The sequence below is a fragment of the Lissotriton vulgaris genome, unplaced genomic scaffold (assembly GCF_964263255.1).
Source record: "Lissotriton vulgaris unplaced genomic scaffold, aLisVul1.2 SCAFFOLD_683, whole genome shotgun sequence".
Taxonomy (NCBI): Eukaryota; Metazoa; Chordata; class Amphibia; order Caudata; family Salamandridae; genus Lissotriton; species Lissotriton vulgaris.
This window is the reverse complement of record NW_028251994.1, coordinates 315,885-335,912: the sequence shown is the minus strand read 5'-3', so window position 1 is coordinate 335,912 and position 20,028 is coordinate 315,885. Positions and strand designations below refer to the sequence as shown.

General features: G+C 41.7%; 1 protein-coding gene across 1 annotated transcript in view; it reads right to left on the bottom strand.

The window, feature by feature from the left end:
* Positions 1 to 20,028, bottom strand: part of RTN4IP1 (reticulon 4 interacting protein 1) — a 316,827-nt gene that overhangs the window by 181,258 nt on the left and 115,541 nt on the right. The window contains exons 4-5 of the mRNA XM_086950968.1: positions 5,376 to 5,444; positions 4,545 to 4,669 (exon numbers count right to left, since the gene is read on the bottom strand). Of these exons, the coding sequence (XP_086807094.1) occupies positions 4,545 to 4,669; positions 5,376 to 5,444 (194 nt within the window). The remainder of the gene's footprint in view (positions 1 to 4,544; positions 4,670 to 5,375; positions 5,445 to 20,028) is intronic.

The window sequence follows — 20,028 nt, the reverse complement described above, 5'->3', positions numbered from 1 at the left end:
AATGTAACTTCATAACTCAGCAAGTTGAATATTTAGGCCATAACATATCCAGTCAAGGTATAAAACCTAAATCTTCTCTACTCACAGCCATAAAAGATGCACCTAAACCTTCAGACAAAGATTCCTTGTTGGCCTTTTTAGGTTTAAGTGAGTATTATGCACGTTTTGTGCAAGGGTATGCTATTGTTGTGCAACCACACAGGAACTTATTGAAGAAAAACACTAAGTACATTTGGACAGATGAGACACAATCCTCATTTGATTCTGTGAAAAAGTTGAATCTTGAGGCACCAGCTATTAGATCTTTTACACATGGGTGCATGAGTATAATAATAGTGGATGCCAGTTCAAGGGTCTTGGTGCTGTTCTTAGCCAATTAGTAGATTGACATGAGTTTACTGTTGCCTTTGCATCTAGGTCTTTAAGTGGGGCTGAATGTAATTACAGTACTATAGAGCGTGAGGCCCTGGCGTGTTCATGGGCGGTTGAAAAGTTCAGGATGTATGTTTGGGGATCCAAATTTATTTTATATACCGACCACAAACCTCTTGTGTATATGTTAGGAGACAGTTTATCTAACAGGGCTTTCAAGGTTAATTTGACTTTTAGCAAGGTTACAGGAGTTTAACTTTGAAATCAAATATATCCCAGGTGGTAAAAACATTTGTGTGGACTGTCTTTCAAGGTTACCTGTTAACAACAATGAATCTAAGTGCGAACATGTTGAAGCTGATGACTTTTATTGTGTTTTCTCAGTAACAGATGTTACACATGAGCTTAAGCTTTCACAAGAGGAATGGGTCAAGGCTATGATGATGATCTGTGCTTGAAGAGAATTAAAAGATTTCTTATTAGCAATTGGCCAAATGACCGTAGTATGTCTTTGCAGGAAAGGTCTTTTTCTCAAGTTGCACAAGAATGGTCTATTGTTGATGGTTTTCTTGTCAGACAAGACAAATTCATTCCTCCTGATTGTTTAAGGGATAAGATTATTACACTTGCTCACCAGGGTCATTTAGGTATTTCCTGTACTGTTCGCAAAATTAGAGAAACATACTGTTGGCCAGGTATTGACTCTCAGGTCAAACTTTACATTGATAAATGTCTACAATGTTTGTGTTCGTATAAACATTGGCGTTCTTCTACTTCACCCCTATGTCCTGTTGATTGGCCTAAAGGTCCCAGGCAGAAACTTGGTGTATGGATTTTTCAGGACCTTTCAATTTGTTGGAACGTGATAAGAAGTTTTTGCTTGTCCTTATTGATTATTTTTCAAAATGGTTATACTTTGCATTTGTGAAAAATTCTGATTCTAGTTCAGTAATTGACTTTTTGCAATGTGTGTTTTTGATTGAGGGTCTACAAAAAGAAATTATAACTGACAATGGGACCCATTTTGTTTCTAATGATTTTGAGAATTTTCTTGATGGAATGGCATTAATCACACACTTGCACCTTTATATAGTCCCGCATCCAACGGTTTAGTTGAGCGTGCCAACAAAATGTTAAAAGAAGGAGTACAAACTGCAGTTGCTAGCGAATTGGATGTTTCTAGATACATCAATCAGAATGTTTGGTGTTATAATACCACTCCCCCACTCCACTACTGATGTTTCGCCATATGTGTTGCTCAGAGGTAGGAAACCTATTTCTTCTCTCAATCCTTCATGGCTAGTTGATAAAATTGACTATACGTCCAGTTTGGATTTAAACAAAGTTAGAAAACATGTTGAACGCAAACAAGAATGTTATACAAGAAATTATGATCAAAGGAAACATGTTAAGGAGGTAACTTTGTCTCCTGGAGAATGGGTTCTTATTAAGAAGCCCATGAAGGTAACTAAGGGTCAATTAAAATTTACTGAACCAGCCAAAATTATCAAAGTAGCTCGTATGGCTGTCATGTTGGAGAATCGTGGTTGGTGGAACCGCAATGCTCTAATTAAGTTAACTAATGAGCAAGCCAAAATTATTTTAGATACATTTGAATCACAACCAGATAAAGATTGGTTTTATTTGGGTGAGTTAACATCTGTTTGTAATCATAACAGAAATTATGTTCCCTCTTCTTCTGTTCATGTTTGGGATAGAGGTGATAATTCTTCTGCTGTTAGTGAGAATCATCGTCATTCCTCTAATATGGGTGAAAATGTTGTTTCCAGTAATATGCGTAATGGTGCTGGTGATGATGTGCAACTTAGAACAAGCTCTCGTATTAGAACTTCTCCATTTCGTTCAGACGATTTTATTTATTACTAATTACTTATTCTTTTTACATTTGTATAGGGAGGGGGTGTGTGATAAGCTGTATATTGTAACGTAGTTATTATTTGATATGTTATGATGTAAGTAGAATTCTAGACTCTTTGTGCCTAGAATTCTATTCCTCTCTTGACTCATTCACAGCCTGTACTTTCAATGGATATGTCGTGGGTCACTGTCTTCTGGATTAAAACTTCTTTTTATCAACTAAACCTTTTATTAGCCTGATTACTTTTGGAAGACCTTACTACACACTGTCACCAGAAGTACATAGAGAATCCTATCCCATAAATGCATCATCAGTACTGCGTAAAATTACGTTTTTCAAATGAATCATTTTTTTAAGGGCAGGAGAAATTAATAATTCAATATTATGCTCAAGCACAGTCTGAGTGAGTTAAAAAGAAATATTTACAGCTGAAAGAGAAACCTGGAAATAGGCAACCAATAGGATAAATGAATGACAATAATTAAATTATCTTCATAAGTGTAAGAAATGACCCTCCTCAATATTCAAGCCAACCTACGCTTTAGCATTAAGTTCAAGAATACAACTTGATCCGACACGTCTCAAATTGGCTTCTCTGTGGCCCCCTTTGATGTTCCAAGTTGCCATGACTATTATATATTATCCAAGATCCTCGGTTCTGCCATCAAATACTTGGTGAAAATGTCTAGATGCAAGAAACGTTTCATCTTTATTCTTACTGTCTCGAAGGTGCTGGAGCACTGGTTTGTGCATCGGGAGGATGGTAACCCCTGCATACAATTTCAGGCATGGAAAACAGAGTACACAGACTGCATAATCAGTTTTGCAATTGAGGTTTTACCTTATCCTAATGCGTTTACCAGTAAAGGAATTTCAATATTTGATTGATTTATTTATTTATAAAGTTTTATATGGTGCGAACAAGACCCGAGGGATATCAGAGCGCTTTACAATAGGACGGAAGGAAGGACATAAATACACAATTGTCAACAAGTAGGGGTAAAAAAACAAACAAAAATAAAACAGGATTAATCGCAGATTCCAGGACAATTGCTTCGCGCTATATAAAACTTTATAAATAAATAAATGGGGAATAATACAAAAAGAAACGGGTATAAACAGGTAATGAAGGGTTCACAGTCTGCGGTAAAGAGGAGCAGTAACAAATGATTATGGTATTAACTCCATGTTTACATGGTTCAATCTTTTTACAGCAATAAAAACCTGTTTTCCCTTTTAGTCATGACACCCAAGTATTCTAGTAACATAATTCACTTTTCACTAAACTACTCCTTAGGGATATCACATTTCTAAAAATGACAGATGGTCTACAGGGTAATCTCTCACCAAACACTGGGTCAGATTGAAATATCATCCAGCCCAATTTCATGATTATTCGAATAGTGAAATGTTCTGTACTATATTTGTCCCTTTTCTATTCATCCATGTTTCAAACAATTCACCCTGCTAAAAAAGTTATATGTACCTTCAACCAGTTTTGGTATTTAGCACTCTGCTAAATAAATTCCAGCTTACAGATACCTACAAAGCTAAAATGAAACTAAAGGTCCCTGAATACAATCCGGAGGTGGCTACAAGTCAAGACTGGCTGAAGGTGTCACCAATTATATGGATGCAAAAACAACAGTTGATGGACAGAATGCAGAACAATGTCATACATTCGAGGCACAGGGTCAAGGCTGATTTGCATATGGCCACGTCTGAACTGGGGTGGCTTGGTGAGCAAAATACCGATGGATTAAACCCAGATCTGTGACTGGGGGTGAATGTTTTGCCATTGTGCAACATTCCGTCCATCATCTTGTGTGTTTTGCTGTTCACCCTAAGTGGGAAGGGTATGCCCAGACGTGGGTCCCGTGCTCACCACGCCACTGGAGTCAAGCTATCCTGGCTGAAGACGGCTGATAGTCAGAAACCGGTCCTAGGATGCTTGATTCCGGTCCAAGGAAGACATGGCTTGGCAGATCGGGCTGGACTGTTCCCATGAGGCACAGGGTCAAGCCTGATTTGCATATGGCCATGTCTGAACTGGGGTGGCTTGGTGAGCAAAATAACAATGGATTAAACCCAGATCTGTGACTGGGGGTGAATGTTTTGCCATTGTGCAACATTCCGTCCATCATCTTGTGTGTTTTACCAATTATATGGAGGCACTTGAACATTATGCTGACAAAAGCTCCATTGCGTCAGAGGTAGATATTGGTTACTGCAATAAAAACGTACAATATGAGATCAAGGTATTAAAGCGATCGTCACATCACAAATTACCTACCGCTTCCCACGACACTTGCTTTCGTTCAGGCCACAAGTATTGACCAGCGCTGCCCAGGCAGTGAGAGTAACATATGGCAGGGCGGCAGCCTCAGTATGACTAAGGGATTTGGGCTTGAAAGATACCTACATTGAAGAGAAATATCACTGTAAAAACAAGTAGAGAGCTTAATACATGATAAACAGAATATTACTGAGGTTCAGATTGAAACAATTGAACAGCAAGATTTATAAATTTTTATTTACAATTAATAAAATTCACTGTAGCGCACTTTATTAACAAATAATGGGGCAACTTACAAAGCTTTCTTCCATAAAACTTACTTGTGTAAATTCAGGACTTGTCCACAGTACTGAACATCTAAAGACCAGTGCTTAATTTATAACAAAATAAGTGCTGGGGATATTGTCAGGAGGCTACTGCAGCTTGCACCACACATTGCCCCTGTCACGCTAACAATGATAGTAACAACACAACTACTAACCAACACACTCCTACGAGTGTGACAATTCGGTGTATTTCAGACCCCCAAAGCTATAAGAATGGCTCGGGGGGCAGGCAATAGTAATTTTAATGTACATTGAATAAATATTTAACTATTGTTGTGGTCATCTCTAAATTAGCCACACAGCGCCACCTTGTGGCAGACTGTCACAAGCGCCGGTGTTGACAATTAAGTGCCGGTGCTAAGCACCAGAAAGTACTGGCTCAAATTAAGCACTGTTAAAGACCAATCTTAGTCTCCAGTAACTAATATCCATCTGCTGAGACTGAGTTTCAATGGTTCCTGAAGACAGTTACATATAACAAGAAATATTTGATCAGGTTTACCTCATTTCCACTGGCTAAAACAAACTCTGATAAAGTGCCTTGTTTCCATGGAGGAAGTGCTGCCCACACCTGAAGATAAATAAACAGAAGTGTAAAATATGATGATACTCGTCTGTTACTTTCCCAGACACCACATCGGTGTATCATTTCCCACTATTAGACACATTGAGGTTTTCAAATAAATAGATATTTTCAGTCTCAGAATATACAGAAGTAAATCTCATTAAATATTCTAAACCAGGGGTGTTCTACTCTGGAGTTGCAATGCTGGATGCATGACATATTTACAGGATAATCACTCACTACAGTGGGATAAGGCAGTGAGATAAAGCAAGAACACTTTCAACATTATAAAAATTTATATATAAAATATACACAAAATTCGTCCATAGCAGGCCTGACATACGCAAGTTTTTCAGTGTATTAAATTACCCCATTCATAGTCATTGAAATAAATACATTTCGTGTAGAGAAACCGAATAGCTGGTAGCAGTAAGCTAAAAGATGTAGCTTATGCATACTTCTAGCATATTTTGTATTTGCTGTCCAAAATGTTTTGCATTTAATTTTGTGCAGCGGAATGGCATTTTAGTACTGTGCCTCAGACCATACTCAAGATGCCAAAATTTGATTTTGAAATGTAGTGACGCTTTGATGTGCACAAAACAAATGACCTGTTATACAATGGATTCAACTCAGATCTGTGACTGGGGGTGAATGATTGATTTGCTCAGCATTCCGTCCATCATCAGTTCTTTTTGCATTTGTCGCCCTTAGTGGGAAGGGTAGGCCCAGATGAGGGTCACATGCTTACTATGCCACCAGATTTAAGCTAGCCTGGCTGATGAGGGGTGATAACCCGAAACCGGTCCCAGGATGCTTGTTTATGGTTCGGGGAGGACCTGGCCTGGCAGTTCGACCTGGCCATGGGGAGCAGGGTCAAGACTTATTTGCATATGGCTGGGTCTAAACTGGAATGGCGTATCTTGGCCCCATGGGGGGAGGTGGAGAGGGGGTCTCTCTGGGTCCCACCCCTATGGGTTCAAGGGAGGCAGTGTATCCCTACTCAGCCGCCTTATATTATATTCCTTTTCCTTATGTTTCTTTTCCTCATATCATGTTGCTGGCAGCCAATCAGAGTGAGATGGGCTAAGGGGAAAAAACTCCCTGGACCAATCAGAACTCGGTTTTTAAATTGGCGCTCCTGTGAGACTCTTGCGGAACCATCCAGTAATACAAATATTTTTAAACCTTAATTTATCATAAACTCCTGAACGAGTTTACACCAAATCACAAACAGCACAACCAGCACACCAAGATCTAGGTTTGTACCAGATGTGGTGTAATTCTGTTTTTAAACCCTGCTTTTTTCTCTGCCCCCACTTGACGGATCACCCCAAAACTTGCCAGGAAAGAGCTGAAGTGAATTGACTTCTTTTGGGCGTGAAAGTTTCGTGACGACTCGTCAAACGGCGCCGAAATATTTAGGTAACCAAGCCTGAGGAAAATCAATTCTAACTATAACTATTCAGTGGCAATATATATATATATATATATATACGAGCGGCTCGTGACTTCACGTGGCAGCAGGGTCACGGCATCCGGGCTGCATGGGTATGTTCATCCTGAAGGACGGTGGCAGAACGGTCGGGGACCCGAGGAAGACTCCAATAATTTTAACATTCATGAACTCACTGAGGACTTCCTAAACCCCACTCCACCACGGTACTTACCGAACTGTTGCATTATGGTTGTCACGCATAACACCACAGCTGCAGGCGATTTGGAGGAGTAGCTGACTTCCTGTATATTAAGGCTGCAGCGTCAATCATGAAGGGGTGGTGCAGTTCCAAGTTTGCTATGGACGTCTGAGGAAGGCACTTCTGTGCCGAAATGCGTTATGTCCGCAGTTATTAAATGTGAAGCTTCCAACAGACCCCGCTGTGTCCTCTGATCTCTTCTTACCTGGAGTGGTCGCTGTTCGATATTTCACGCGGTAGCTGGCAACCGCGTTGGGAGGACCCGTTCTACAAGCAGGGCTGCGACTTTGCTGGTTCCAGTGGCAACGCTGGGCTTTTTCCTTTCACCGAGTTGTCGGTAGTTCGCAGTCCCGCCACAAGACTTCAGGCTGACCAGTGGCCACCGCACGAGCGGCTCGTGACTTCACGTGACAGCAGGGTCACGGCATCCGGGCTGCATGGGTATGTTCATCCTGAAGGACGGTGGCAGAACGGTCGGTATATAGGTATAGGTAAGCATGTGACCCTCATCTGGGCCTACCCTTCCTGTGCTGCCTGCGCTGCTCGCATTACCCCCCAGCGAGTATCACGCTCGATCTTCAGCCTTTGTTGTTGTTTTGCCGATCGCTTTGCCTGGCTTTAATTTCCTTATTGTATTTAAATTGCCTCCATATCTGCGTACTAGGGCTGTATCAGTATTAATTTTACTTTGCCTGCCATAGTGCATCAGTGTGTAGCCTGCCGACAGCGTTACCCGGTTATCTGTCCCGGTTTCGCTTTTGCAGCCATCTTGTTGTTGTTGTTCATAGGAGCCCGTCCCCTCCACCACGAGCCCGCCTCCCAGCTGCTCCTCCCTCCCACTGAGCGCCTAGCCTCGCTCCGTCCCCGCGCTGCACTGTGTCCGCTCTGACTCCTTCGGAAGCGGACCCTCCACACATCCCCTGGTCCCACCTGGGTATCGTTACGCTACTGATTGTAATTGTGCTGCCTGCGCTGCTCGCATTACCCCCCAGCGAGTATCACGCTCGATCTTCAGCCTTTGTTGTTGTTTTGCCGATCGCTTTGCCTGGCTTTAATTTCCTTATTGTATTTAAATTGCCTCCATATCTACGTACTAGGGCTGTATCAGTATTAATTTTACTTTGCCTGCCATAGTGCATCAGTGTGTAGCCTGCCAACAGCGTTACCCGGTTATCTGTCCCGGTTTCGCTTTTGCAGCCATCTTGTTGTTGTTGTTCATAGGAGCCCGTCCCCTCCACCACGAGCCCGCCTCCCAGCTGCTCCTCTCTCCCACTGAGCACCTAGCCTCGCTCAGTCCCCGCGCTGCACTGTGTCCGCCCTGACTCCTTCGGAAGCGGACGCTCCACACATCCCCTGGTCCCACCTGGGTATCGTTACGCTGCTGATTGTAATTGTGCTGCCTGCGCTGCTCGCATTACCCCCCAGCGAGTATCACGCTCGATCTTCAGCCTTTGTTGTTGTTTTGCTGATCGCTTTGCCTGGCTTTAATTTCCTTATTGTATTTAAATTGCCTCCATATCTACGTACTAGGGCTGTATCAGTATTAATTTTACTTTGCCTGCCATAGTGCATCAGTGTGTAGCCTGCCGACAGCGTTACCCGGTTATCTGTCCCGGTTTCGCTTTTGCAGCCATCTTGTTGTTGTTGTTCATAGGAGCCCGTCCCCTCCACCACGAGCCCGCCTCACAGCTGCTCCTCCCTCGCCCCTCCCCCTCCACTATCCTCATATGACTGATGCATCTGCGCGCAGCGTCACGCGCAGCGGTCGCGCCCCATGCGCGCCCAAGGTGCGCCAAAGGTAAGCCCGTCTACGCCCGTCCGCGCCTGGACCGCGCCCAGCGCCAGACCCCCTGGTCCTCGCAAACCGCACTCCTCCAGCATAACGTATGACGCCGCCACCATCCTAGCCCTTAACCCCAGACGCACACCTCTATGCTGCGTAGCTGCCCCTGGACACACCCATGGGCCCTTCGCCTGCCACTCCTGCAAATTTACCAGCACCAAAACCCATACCACATCCACTAACCCCAAACACAGCTACGACTCTAACCACCTGAAGTGCATCCTGCTGAACACCCGCTCGGTCCACAGACACGCCACTGAACTCTGGGACCTACTCGACACTACATCACCGGACGTTGCCTTCCTTACTGAAACATGGATGAACGCATCATCAACACCCGACATCGCCATAGACATCCCGGACAATTACAAGATTATCCAAAAAGACCGCACCGTCCAAACAGGAGGAGGCATCGCCATCGTCCATAAGAACACCATCAAAATCACGACCAGCTCCGACGATAACCTTACAACCGCCGAACACCTCCACTTCCAGGTCCACACCGACCCTAGAACCACACTCAGAGGCACCCTCATCTACAGGCCTCCAGGAACCCGTAAACAATTCAGCGAAGAAAATCACTGACTTCATCAGCCCACATGCCCTCGCCTCCGAGAACTACATTCTATTAGGAGACCTCAACTTCCACCTGGATAAGAAAAACGACAGCAACACCACCTCCCTTCTTGACAACCTGGCCAATCTCGGCCTCAAACAACTTGTTGACACCCCCACCCATGTAGCTGGACATACGCTCAACCCAATATTCACCTCCAGCAAACACATCTCCTTCGATCGCACCACAGCTCTCCACTGGACGGACCACAGTTGTGTTCACTTCAGCTACAAAACCACCTCGACCCACAACCCCCCACAACCTATCCCCCGAAGAAAATAGAACAAAATCACCACCGAGCAACTCCTCACATCACTCAACCAAAACCCACCCGCCCTCTCATCGGACCCAAACCAAGCTGCCATCAAATTCAAACAATGGATCACTCACAGCGCTGACGAATTAGCACCCTTGAAAAACCATCACACCAAACAAAACAGCAAAAAGGCCCCCTGGTTCAACGATGACCTTAAGAAATCCAAAAAGCTATGCCGCACTCTCGAGAAAACATGGAGAAGAAACCAAACCACAGACAACATGACCACCTTCAAGGCAGCAACCCGCAAACACCACCAGCTGATCCGATCCACCAAGAAATCAGCATTCAAGAATCGACTCGACAACAACACCCATAACAGCAAGGAACTATTCAACATCGTCAAAGAATTCACCAACCCCACCGCAGCCTCAAACGACATCACTCCCTCCCAAGACCTCTGCGATTCATTATCCTCCTTCTTCTACAACAAAATCGCCGACATACATAACAGCTTCGAAAACAGTTCCAACAAACAATCCTCTCCTCCCCCCTCAGAACCTAAACCGCCCTCTAACAACCTCAGCGCCTGAAACCCAATCACCACTGAAGACACCATCCGCCTCATGAATTCCATCCACTCTGGCTCGCCAACCGACCCATGTCCCCACCACATCTTCAACAAAGCTGAGTCCATCATTGCACCCCATCTCCGTGATGTCATCAACTGCTCCCTCATCTCTGCCACATTCCCAGAAAGCTGGAAACACGCCGAAGTCAGCGCCCTCCTGAAGAAACCCACAGCAGACCCCTCTGAACTTAAAAACTACCGCCCCATATCCCTCCTCCCATTCCCGGCCAAAGTCATTGAGAAAGCCGTCAATAGCCAACTCGCCGCCTTCCTCGAATCCAACAACTCCCATGATTCCTCACAGTCCGGCTTTCGAGCAAAACACAGCACCGAAACCGCCCTCATCGCAGCAACAGACGACATCCGAACACTACTGGACAACGGAGAAACAGTGGCCCTCATTCTATTCGACCTCTCCGCCGCCTTCGACACTGTTTGTCACAGCACACGAGTCCGACTTCCCCCATTCAAATCAGAGGCCACCAAAGTCATCTGCGGTGTACCACAAGGATCATCACTCAGTCCCACCCTCTTCAACGTTTACATGAGTCCACTCGCTTCCATCGCGCGTCAACACAACCTTAACATTATCTCCTACGCTGATGATACCCAACTGATTCTTTCCCTCACCAAAGACCCCAACACCGCCAAAACCAATCTTCACGAAGGCATGAAAGAAGTAGCCGTATGGATGAAAGACAGCCGCCTTAAACTTAACTCAGACAAAACGGAAGTCCTCATCCTAGGATCATCCCCCTCTGCCTGGGACGACTCATGGTGGCCCTCGGATCTGGGCTCAGCACCCATACCCACGGACCACGCATGTAACCTTGGCTTCATCCTAGACTCTTCACTCTCGATGACCAATCAAGTCAACGCCGTCTCATCCTCCTGCTTCAACGTACTTCGTATGCTCAAAAAAATCTTCCATTGGAATCCCGCCGAGACAAGAAAGACTGTCACCCACGCACTGGTTACGAGTCGACTAGACTACGGAAACACCCTCTACGCCGGAATCACAGCCAAATTACTGAAAAAACTCCAACGCATCCAAAACGCATCAGCGAGACTCATTTTGGACATCCCTCGACAAGATCACATCACCGGCCACCTGAAAGGCCTCCATTGGCTTCCCGTCAACAAGAGAATAACATTCCGTCTCCTCACCCACGCACACAAGGCCCTCTACAAACTAGGGCCCGAATGCCTCAACACTCGACTATCCTTCTACACACCCACCCGCCAACTAAGATCATCCTATCAAGGCCTCGCCGATGTTCCACGTATCCAAAGATCCACCATGGGAGGTAGATCCTTCTCCTACTTGGCGGCCAAGACCTGGAACTCACTCCCCACTCCCCTCCGCCTTACACAGAACCACATCTCCGTCAGAAAAGAACTTAAAACCTGGCTTTTCGATAAATAATGAACCCCCTCCCCAAGCGCCTTGAGACCCTCTGGGTGAGTAGTGCGCTATATAAATTTTTGAACTTGAACTTGAACTATATATATATATATATATATATATATACCACCTTCTTGATAACCTTTTGCGCATTTTGTGGTCTGTACCTGTGGTGAACTTTGGCAATCTTGGGCCGAGGAGCAGGAGCTGGAATTGATATATATATATATATATATATATATGTTAATCTATATATATATATATATATATATATATATATATATATATATATATATATATATATATATATATATATATATATATATATACATGTTAATCTATATATATATCTATATATATCTATATATATCTATATATATATATATATATATATATATATATATGCCATGTGATCAAGCTTTGTGGTAAAGCGAAACGCGTAATGGCGGCTGGCTTGCTGGAAGAAATAAAGCACCTTGACTGAATCTGGGTCTGCTCCTTTGTCTTTTTTTAATTGGGCTGGGGTGGCTGCCTCGTGCCTAGCGACGGATTTACTGGTATATATATATATATATATATCTATATATATATATATATATATATATATATATATATATATATATATAGATATATATATATATATATATACCAGTAAATCCGTCGCTAGGCACGAGGCAGCCACCCCAGCCCAATTAAAAAAAGACAAAGGAGCAGACCCAGATTCAGTCAAGGTGCTTTATTTCTTCCAGCAAGCCAGCCGCCATTACGCGTTTCGCTTTACCACAAAGCTTGATCACATGGCATATATATATATATATATATATATATATATATATATATATATATATATATATATATATATATATATATTAACCAGCAAGTTCTAAAGAAGATCGTACTCCAGGACACAGGAACTATTCGTGAAGCTTATTTATCTAAAGATAATAAAATCCGCCACCTTCACCACCCACCAACGTTTCGAACAAGAGATGTTCTTTTTCACGGTATTGTGAGTCCGTTTTTAGTTTCACCCTTATATAGTGTAAATTACAAAAAAACAGAGAGATGCATTCTGGTAATGATAGTTTCAAAGTATTTCAGCTTTTTACATTTTTCAATTCAAACTTTATCAAACAGTGGCACTAGCTGTTAATGGCGACATATTTAATTTATGGCTGTCAATTAATAGGTTCATACTGAATATTTATTTGTCTTAGTTAGTTATATTGAGATTGTGATATGTTTTTTATACCAAACTGTATAGCTATCGTTGCGTATGAAATACTGTAGGTATGGCACCTTAAATTTTACGTGCACATTATTAAAAGCTTTACAGAAAAGCAATTTTATCATCACAATTGAGGTCTAGTACCTCCAATACTGTTCATGTTAATTCAGATGGTTCTAAGCCTATGAAAAATGTCCAGATGTTACAGAACACAGGGGAAGCACGCATACGCCACAAAAGTACCACCACCTTAAAGTGAGATTGTAAAATTCAAAGTTAAATCAGCATTGGCGGCGCAAGCAACCAAAAGAACTTTAAAAGCGGAGACCTTATTAAAAAAAGGCACACATGAAGCAACCCAAGAAAAAGAGACTATTGGAAAAGATCAATCCTCAAAAAATATCAAACAATTCTTTTTTCAATTGGAAAAATTGTTAAAAAGGGAAATATCAAAAAGTTGGGAAATTTTGACCTTGGAAAATATATTGAATACAATCGCATTCCCAGAGGTCTAAGAATTTTTACACTGCCTAACCATCCAGAAACGTGGCCAGCAATGCTGGAAGAATGGGCTAACAACAGCATGAGCTGTTCTAGAAATTTGGTTCTTCTGGTTATCAAATATGCTAAAATAGATGTAGAGGAATTACATAAAGAAATACAAGCTCTAGAAGAACTGATAACAGCCTTCAACCAAGATGAAGAAGGCAGTAAACTCCGTAAAGAAATGGGGAAAAACTTGGATAAATACGAAGATGAGGTGGAACTACGTAAACCAAGAAAATTCAGGCGAGATGAACTGGATTATGAAACAGGCTCAATTTTAACCTTTGCAAAGCGTTTTGAAGGTCTCAAAAAACAACTACATGAAGGAAAACTACCACTAACTGATACTGACAAACCATATGTCAGTGAATCTGAGTCAGATTGGAGTGAAGAAGAACAAGCATCAAGAGTCAGCACACAAACCAATTTTTTTGATGAAATGAAGCTAATCTATTTGGACCAACAAACCCCAAAAAAATGGGGGAGAGGACGAGGTCGAGGGAGAGGAAACCATCCGGCCATGGCATCAAAAGGAGGAGAAAAACACGTAGAGAATAGGAAAAAAAAAGACTATCCGCTACGCAACAGACTGGCAAGAAAATAAATAACATCAAAATGAAAGAAAATCTCATTATAAATCTCTCCGATTATATTCTCACCAAAGACGATACCAGCGTCGTCAATAAAGGCCTATTCTTTTGTCCAGGAAAATACCATGATTATGTGGAAACAAGGATAGACCTATACAAATACATTAGGAAATTGAAGCTAAAAAAAATCTTTGCAAAACGAACATTAACAAGGGAGTCAAATCATCTGCACCCCATCAGTGAACAGGAATCACTAAATATGGAGGACATAACAAATCTAAGAACTGTGTATGACCTTGCATTCGATACTGAGGAAACAGAGTTAGCTGAAACACAGATATTGGAAGACCTTGAGATAAGAACATACAAATATCAATGCTCAGGCCTGAAATCCAAGTCTAAATTTTGCCCAACTCTTAGTCCTGGTAAAAGAATTGATCAATTTCATGAGCTGGTTATAATGGAATTGGAAAAAATGGAGAATACCACATCAAGAAAAAATGGAAACCTAACAAAAAATTAACGCTTGGCACTAACAAATCTGATGAAAAATTAAAAAATTACAATAAAGCCTGCAGATAAGGGAGGAAATGCAGTAATAATGATTACAACGGAATATGTCCAAGAGGCTATTAAACAACTGGGCAATGAAGAAAATTTCATTCAATTGCAATCAAATCCAATTAATGATCTAACCTTGGATTTAGCCAAAAGAATTCGAATTTGTAAAAAAGATGGACTCTTGAATGATAATGAAGCACTTTTTTTGCTCAATGAAAGTCCAGTAATGCCCACCATCTACTTCCTCCCAAAAGTACACAAAACGTTAATTAATCCACCAGGCAGGCCCATAGTATCAAGCTGTCAATCACTATATGAGAATATCTCCATATATGTAGACAAATACCTGGCACCAATAGTGAGCAATCTCAGCTTCTACATCAGAGATACAGGGGATTTTGTGAGAATATTGGCAAATATAGGCTGGCAGAAAGGTTTCCAACTTGTAACCATCGATGTTGTATCCTTATATACATCCATAGATCACGAATTTGGTCTCAAAGCTGTGGAATACTTTCTCCGACAAAGAAGCATTCAAGAATTGAAACACACCAAAATGCTGTTGGATATGGTAAATCTATGCCTGAATAACAATGTCTTTCTCATTCAACCGTAAAATCTATAACCAAAAACGTGGTACAGCCATGGGAATATCATTTTCCCCAGCTATGCAAACATCAGCATGGGCTGGTGGGAGAAATTTGTGGCATGGCATTAAGATAATGAAAGATATACAACCAAAATAGAACTCTGGTTGAGGTACATCGACAATCTCTTTTTAATTTGGAACGGAAGTCAAAATGATTTCAAGGAATACTTTGACATTTTGAATGCCAACGAAGTAGGACTGAAATTTACCTACAACATCAGTTCCAAACAAGTACAATATCTAGACGTCGAAGTATACATAGAAGAAGGACAAATACAAACCAAGATTTACCAGAAACCAACATCTTCCAACAGCATTCTCCATGGAACAAGTTTTCATCCATCAAAATTGATCAAGAGCATTCCATATGGAGAATTCATCAGAATGCGTAGAAACTGTTCCACTGATGAAATGGTAGAAAAAAGCTTTGAGGACAGTAAAAGACGTTTTCTAAAAAGAGGATACAAACATAGTGATGTGGAAGCAGGATTGATACGTGCCAAAAAAATTCCCAGCGAAGAAACTTTAATAAACAAAGTAAAACAAACAAATGAAGATACTACGAGATTGATTCTAACTTATAGTAAAGAGAATTTCAAGATCAAAAACATTCTTATAAAGTATTGGAATGTCTTGGAGAAAGATCTGGACATCGGCAAAGTACTTGGAAATCAACCACAGATCACATATCGAAAAGTTCCCTCTCTAAAGGATAAACTGGTAAGAAGTCACTTTTAAGTATCAAAAGCAACTACATGGCTTACGTCCAAACAAACTGGATTTATACACTGTGGAAAGTGCAAGGCCTGTAAAATTGGCAAATCAGTATCCAACATCAAAGATTCGAGAGGAAAACTGTTTGAAATCACAGAAAGGATAACATGTGAAACACCGTGTGTGGTCTATATGATAGAGTGCACATGTGGATTGCGCTATATTGGAAGTACGATTTGCCCGCTCAAAAAGCGTATATTGGAACATCTCAGAGCGATCCATAATAAAGACATGACATATGCAATCTCAAAACATCTTCATTTGCAACACAAAGCTAACTGGGAAGACATTCGCTATTTTGGCATTGCCACTGTACCTGCTAATGAAAGAGGAGGAAACCGCACTCTAAAACTGAGAAAATTGGAATCCTGTCTCATCATTCGATTAAAAACTAAGACCCCGTATGGGCTAAATGGGGACAAAGAAATGTATGTTCATCAATAATTTCAAGTGGCATTAACTACAACTCGGGTACTATACCCTGAATAGTAACATCTGGACATTTTTCATAGCTTAGAACCATCTGCATTAACATGAACAGTACTGGAGGTACTAGACCTCAATTGTGTTCATAAAATTGCTTTTCTGTAAAGCTTTTAATAATTTGCACGTAAAATTTAAGGTACCATACCTACAGTATTTCATGCGCACCGATAGCTATACAGTATGGTATAAAAAACATATCACAATCTCAATATAACTCCCTAAGACAAATAAATATTCAGTATGAACCTATTAATTGAAAGCCATAAATGAAATATGTCGCTGAATTGAAAAATTTAAAAAGCTGAAATACTTTGAAACTATAATTACCAGAATGCATCTCTCTTGTTTTTTTAATTTACACTATATAAGGGTGAAACTAAAAGCGGACTCACAATACAGTGAAAAAGAACATCTCTTGTCCGAAACGTTGGTGGGTGGTGGAGGTGGCAGATTTTATTATGCTTAAATAAATACGCTTCACGAATAGTTCCTGTGTCCTGGAGTGCGATTTTCTTCGGAACCTGCTGGTTAATGGATTACGAGGCTTGGTCTCGCCTCGAGAACCGGCACCCGCTAGGCAAAGAGCGCACCGTCTTTAGACTGTTTGTTTGGTGAGTTATATATATATATATATATATATATATATTCAACCAGTCCTGAATCACAGCACAATAGTTACCGCTTTCATAGGTACAGACCACAAATACGCGAAAGATTGTAGATATTGAGTGCTTTATTCCTCCATTGTCTCCAGCATGACGCGTTTCGGCTGCGTCGCTGCAGCCTTGTTCACATGACCATTCGAAACCAATGGATGTGCTTAAATAGTGTAGTTGCCCATCTGAGCAAGTTACCAGGCGCATACAGCTAAAAGACATACTTAATATGTAACCAGCAATATAGCAGCAATGTGTCAGTGCAAAAATACATAGTATATAAATAAATTAAAATTCTAATAAATATACCCCCAACATATTAGACCACAAGTATCAGCAATTTGTGACATTATTTAAAACCTATCTCTATTCATCATAGGTAAAAAATTCTATTCATGTCGATCATACTGTCAGCTAGTAAAGCAGAATACTGACGGGTTACTTTATTAAGTCCTCTTTTCTCATACTACGCCAAACGAAAACCTTGCTCACAAGATTGAAGTGCTAGTGCAAAAGATTGAATTATGTGCAAAATAGAGCAAAGTGCAAAAACCTTGGATAAAAAGATTAAAATTACATATCAGATCTCCAACCTAAAATTTATAAAAACATATAAAAATTATATATAAACTGATATCATTGGTAGCAAGAGCGGATAAAACACTGAAATTCATTACATTAATGTTAAGTTCCCAAGCATTGAAGACATTGTGCACATTATCTAAAGTTCAAGTGCATGACTGTAAAAATAATCCTAGTTGAGTATGGATTGTTATTCTATTTTTGCTTGGTCCTAATACCAGACCCATACTCTTGATGTAAATAAGCTGTACTGCCAGATTCGAAATGTTAATAATAACTTGTAGTTAAAACTCATCTGTAGTTAAGATACTGGTATGTCCCTCATACTGACCTCCATTTTTTAACTTTACAACCCATATGTAATGGTTCTACTCAGTGTCGTACCATTCAATACCTCCATCCAATAAACATATTATGGAGAGTTCAGTAACTAAACCATAAGGGTAGCTAAAACTCTAATGACTCGGGGGTGCAGATACCCTTACAACTTAAAGACCCCAAAAGAACCGATGTCTTAAAGGTATGACCACAATCGGAGTTCCCAAAAATCAAATGTGAACAAACAAGGGAGTTAACTATAAGATGTTTGCATGGTTTCAAGTAATCTAACCAATCCTGCTTAACAATTACAAGAAATTGTATAGATCCTCCCCTGTGTTCATCCCATTTGGGATCCTTGGCCTAGATGTAGGTAATTCTATTTTACCACTTCTTAAATACCGAACTTTACCGATTCGGTATTTAAGAAGTGGTAAAATAGAGGGGGGGGGGGGGGGTGTAGGTATTACAGATTCTGTAAATACCGAATCGTAAAGATTCGGTATTTAGCGATTCTGTAAATACCGATTCGGTAATGCCCATTGATTCCTATGATTCAGAAAAGGGGGTGATGATGGACAGAGTATCTGAATTAAGCAGAACACTCCTACCCAGTCCAAAGATCAGGGCTTGATCCATCACCGTTTTTTAGCTCACTGCACCATCCCAGCTCAGAACCTGGCTATATGCAAATTAGTCTGTCCCTGGCCCAGTGCATCATGGGAACAGGACAAACCAAACTACCACGCTAATTCTTATACTGGGAAGGAAACAAGCTTCCGGGGACCGGTTTCTGTTATTTCAGCCGTCTTCGGCCCGGCTTGCTTGAATCCTGATGGTGCAGTGAGCAAGGGACTCACATCTGAGTATACCCTTCCACGCTTATGGTGGACAAAATGATTCAGAAAAGGGGGTGGTGATGGACAGAGTATCTGAATTAAGCAGAACACTCCTACCCAGTCCAAAGATCAGGGCTTGATCCATCACCGTTTTTAAGCTCACTGCACCATCCCAGCTCAGAACCTGGCTATATGGAAATTAGTCTGTCCCTGGCCCAGTGCATCATGGGAACAGGGCAAACCAAACTACCAAGCCAATTCTTATACTCGGAAGGAAACAAGCTTCCGGGGACCGGTTTCTGGCATTTCAGCCGTCTTCGGCCCGGCTTGCTTGAATCCTGATGGTGCAGTGAGCAAGGGACTCACATCTGAGTATACCCTTCCACGCTTATGGTGGACAAAATGATTCAGAAAAGGGGGTGGTGATGGACAGAGTATATTAATTAAGCAGAACACTCCTACCCAGTCCAAAGATCAGGGCTTGATCCATCACCGTTTTTTAGCTCACTGCACCATGGGAGACAAGCTTCCGGGGACCGGTTTCTGGCATTTCAGCCGTCGTCGGCCCGACCCCCTTTTCTGAATCATTTTGTCCACTATAAGCGTGGAAGGGTATACTCAGACATGAGTCCCTTGCTCACTGCACCATCAGGATTCAAGCAAGCCGGGCCGACGACGGCTGAAGGGCCAGAAACCGGTCCCCCGAAGCTTGTCTCCTTTCTGGTGAAGAATTGGCTTGGTAGTTTGGTCTGCCCTGTTCCCATGATGCACTGGGCCAGGGACAGACTAATTTGCATATAGCCAAGTTCTGAGCTGGGATGGTGCAGTCAGCTAAATAACGGTGATGGATCATGCCCTGATCTTTGGACTGGGTAAGAGTGGTCTGCTTAATTCAGACACTCTGTTCATCACC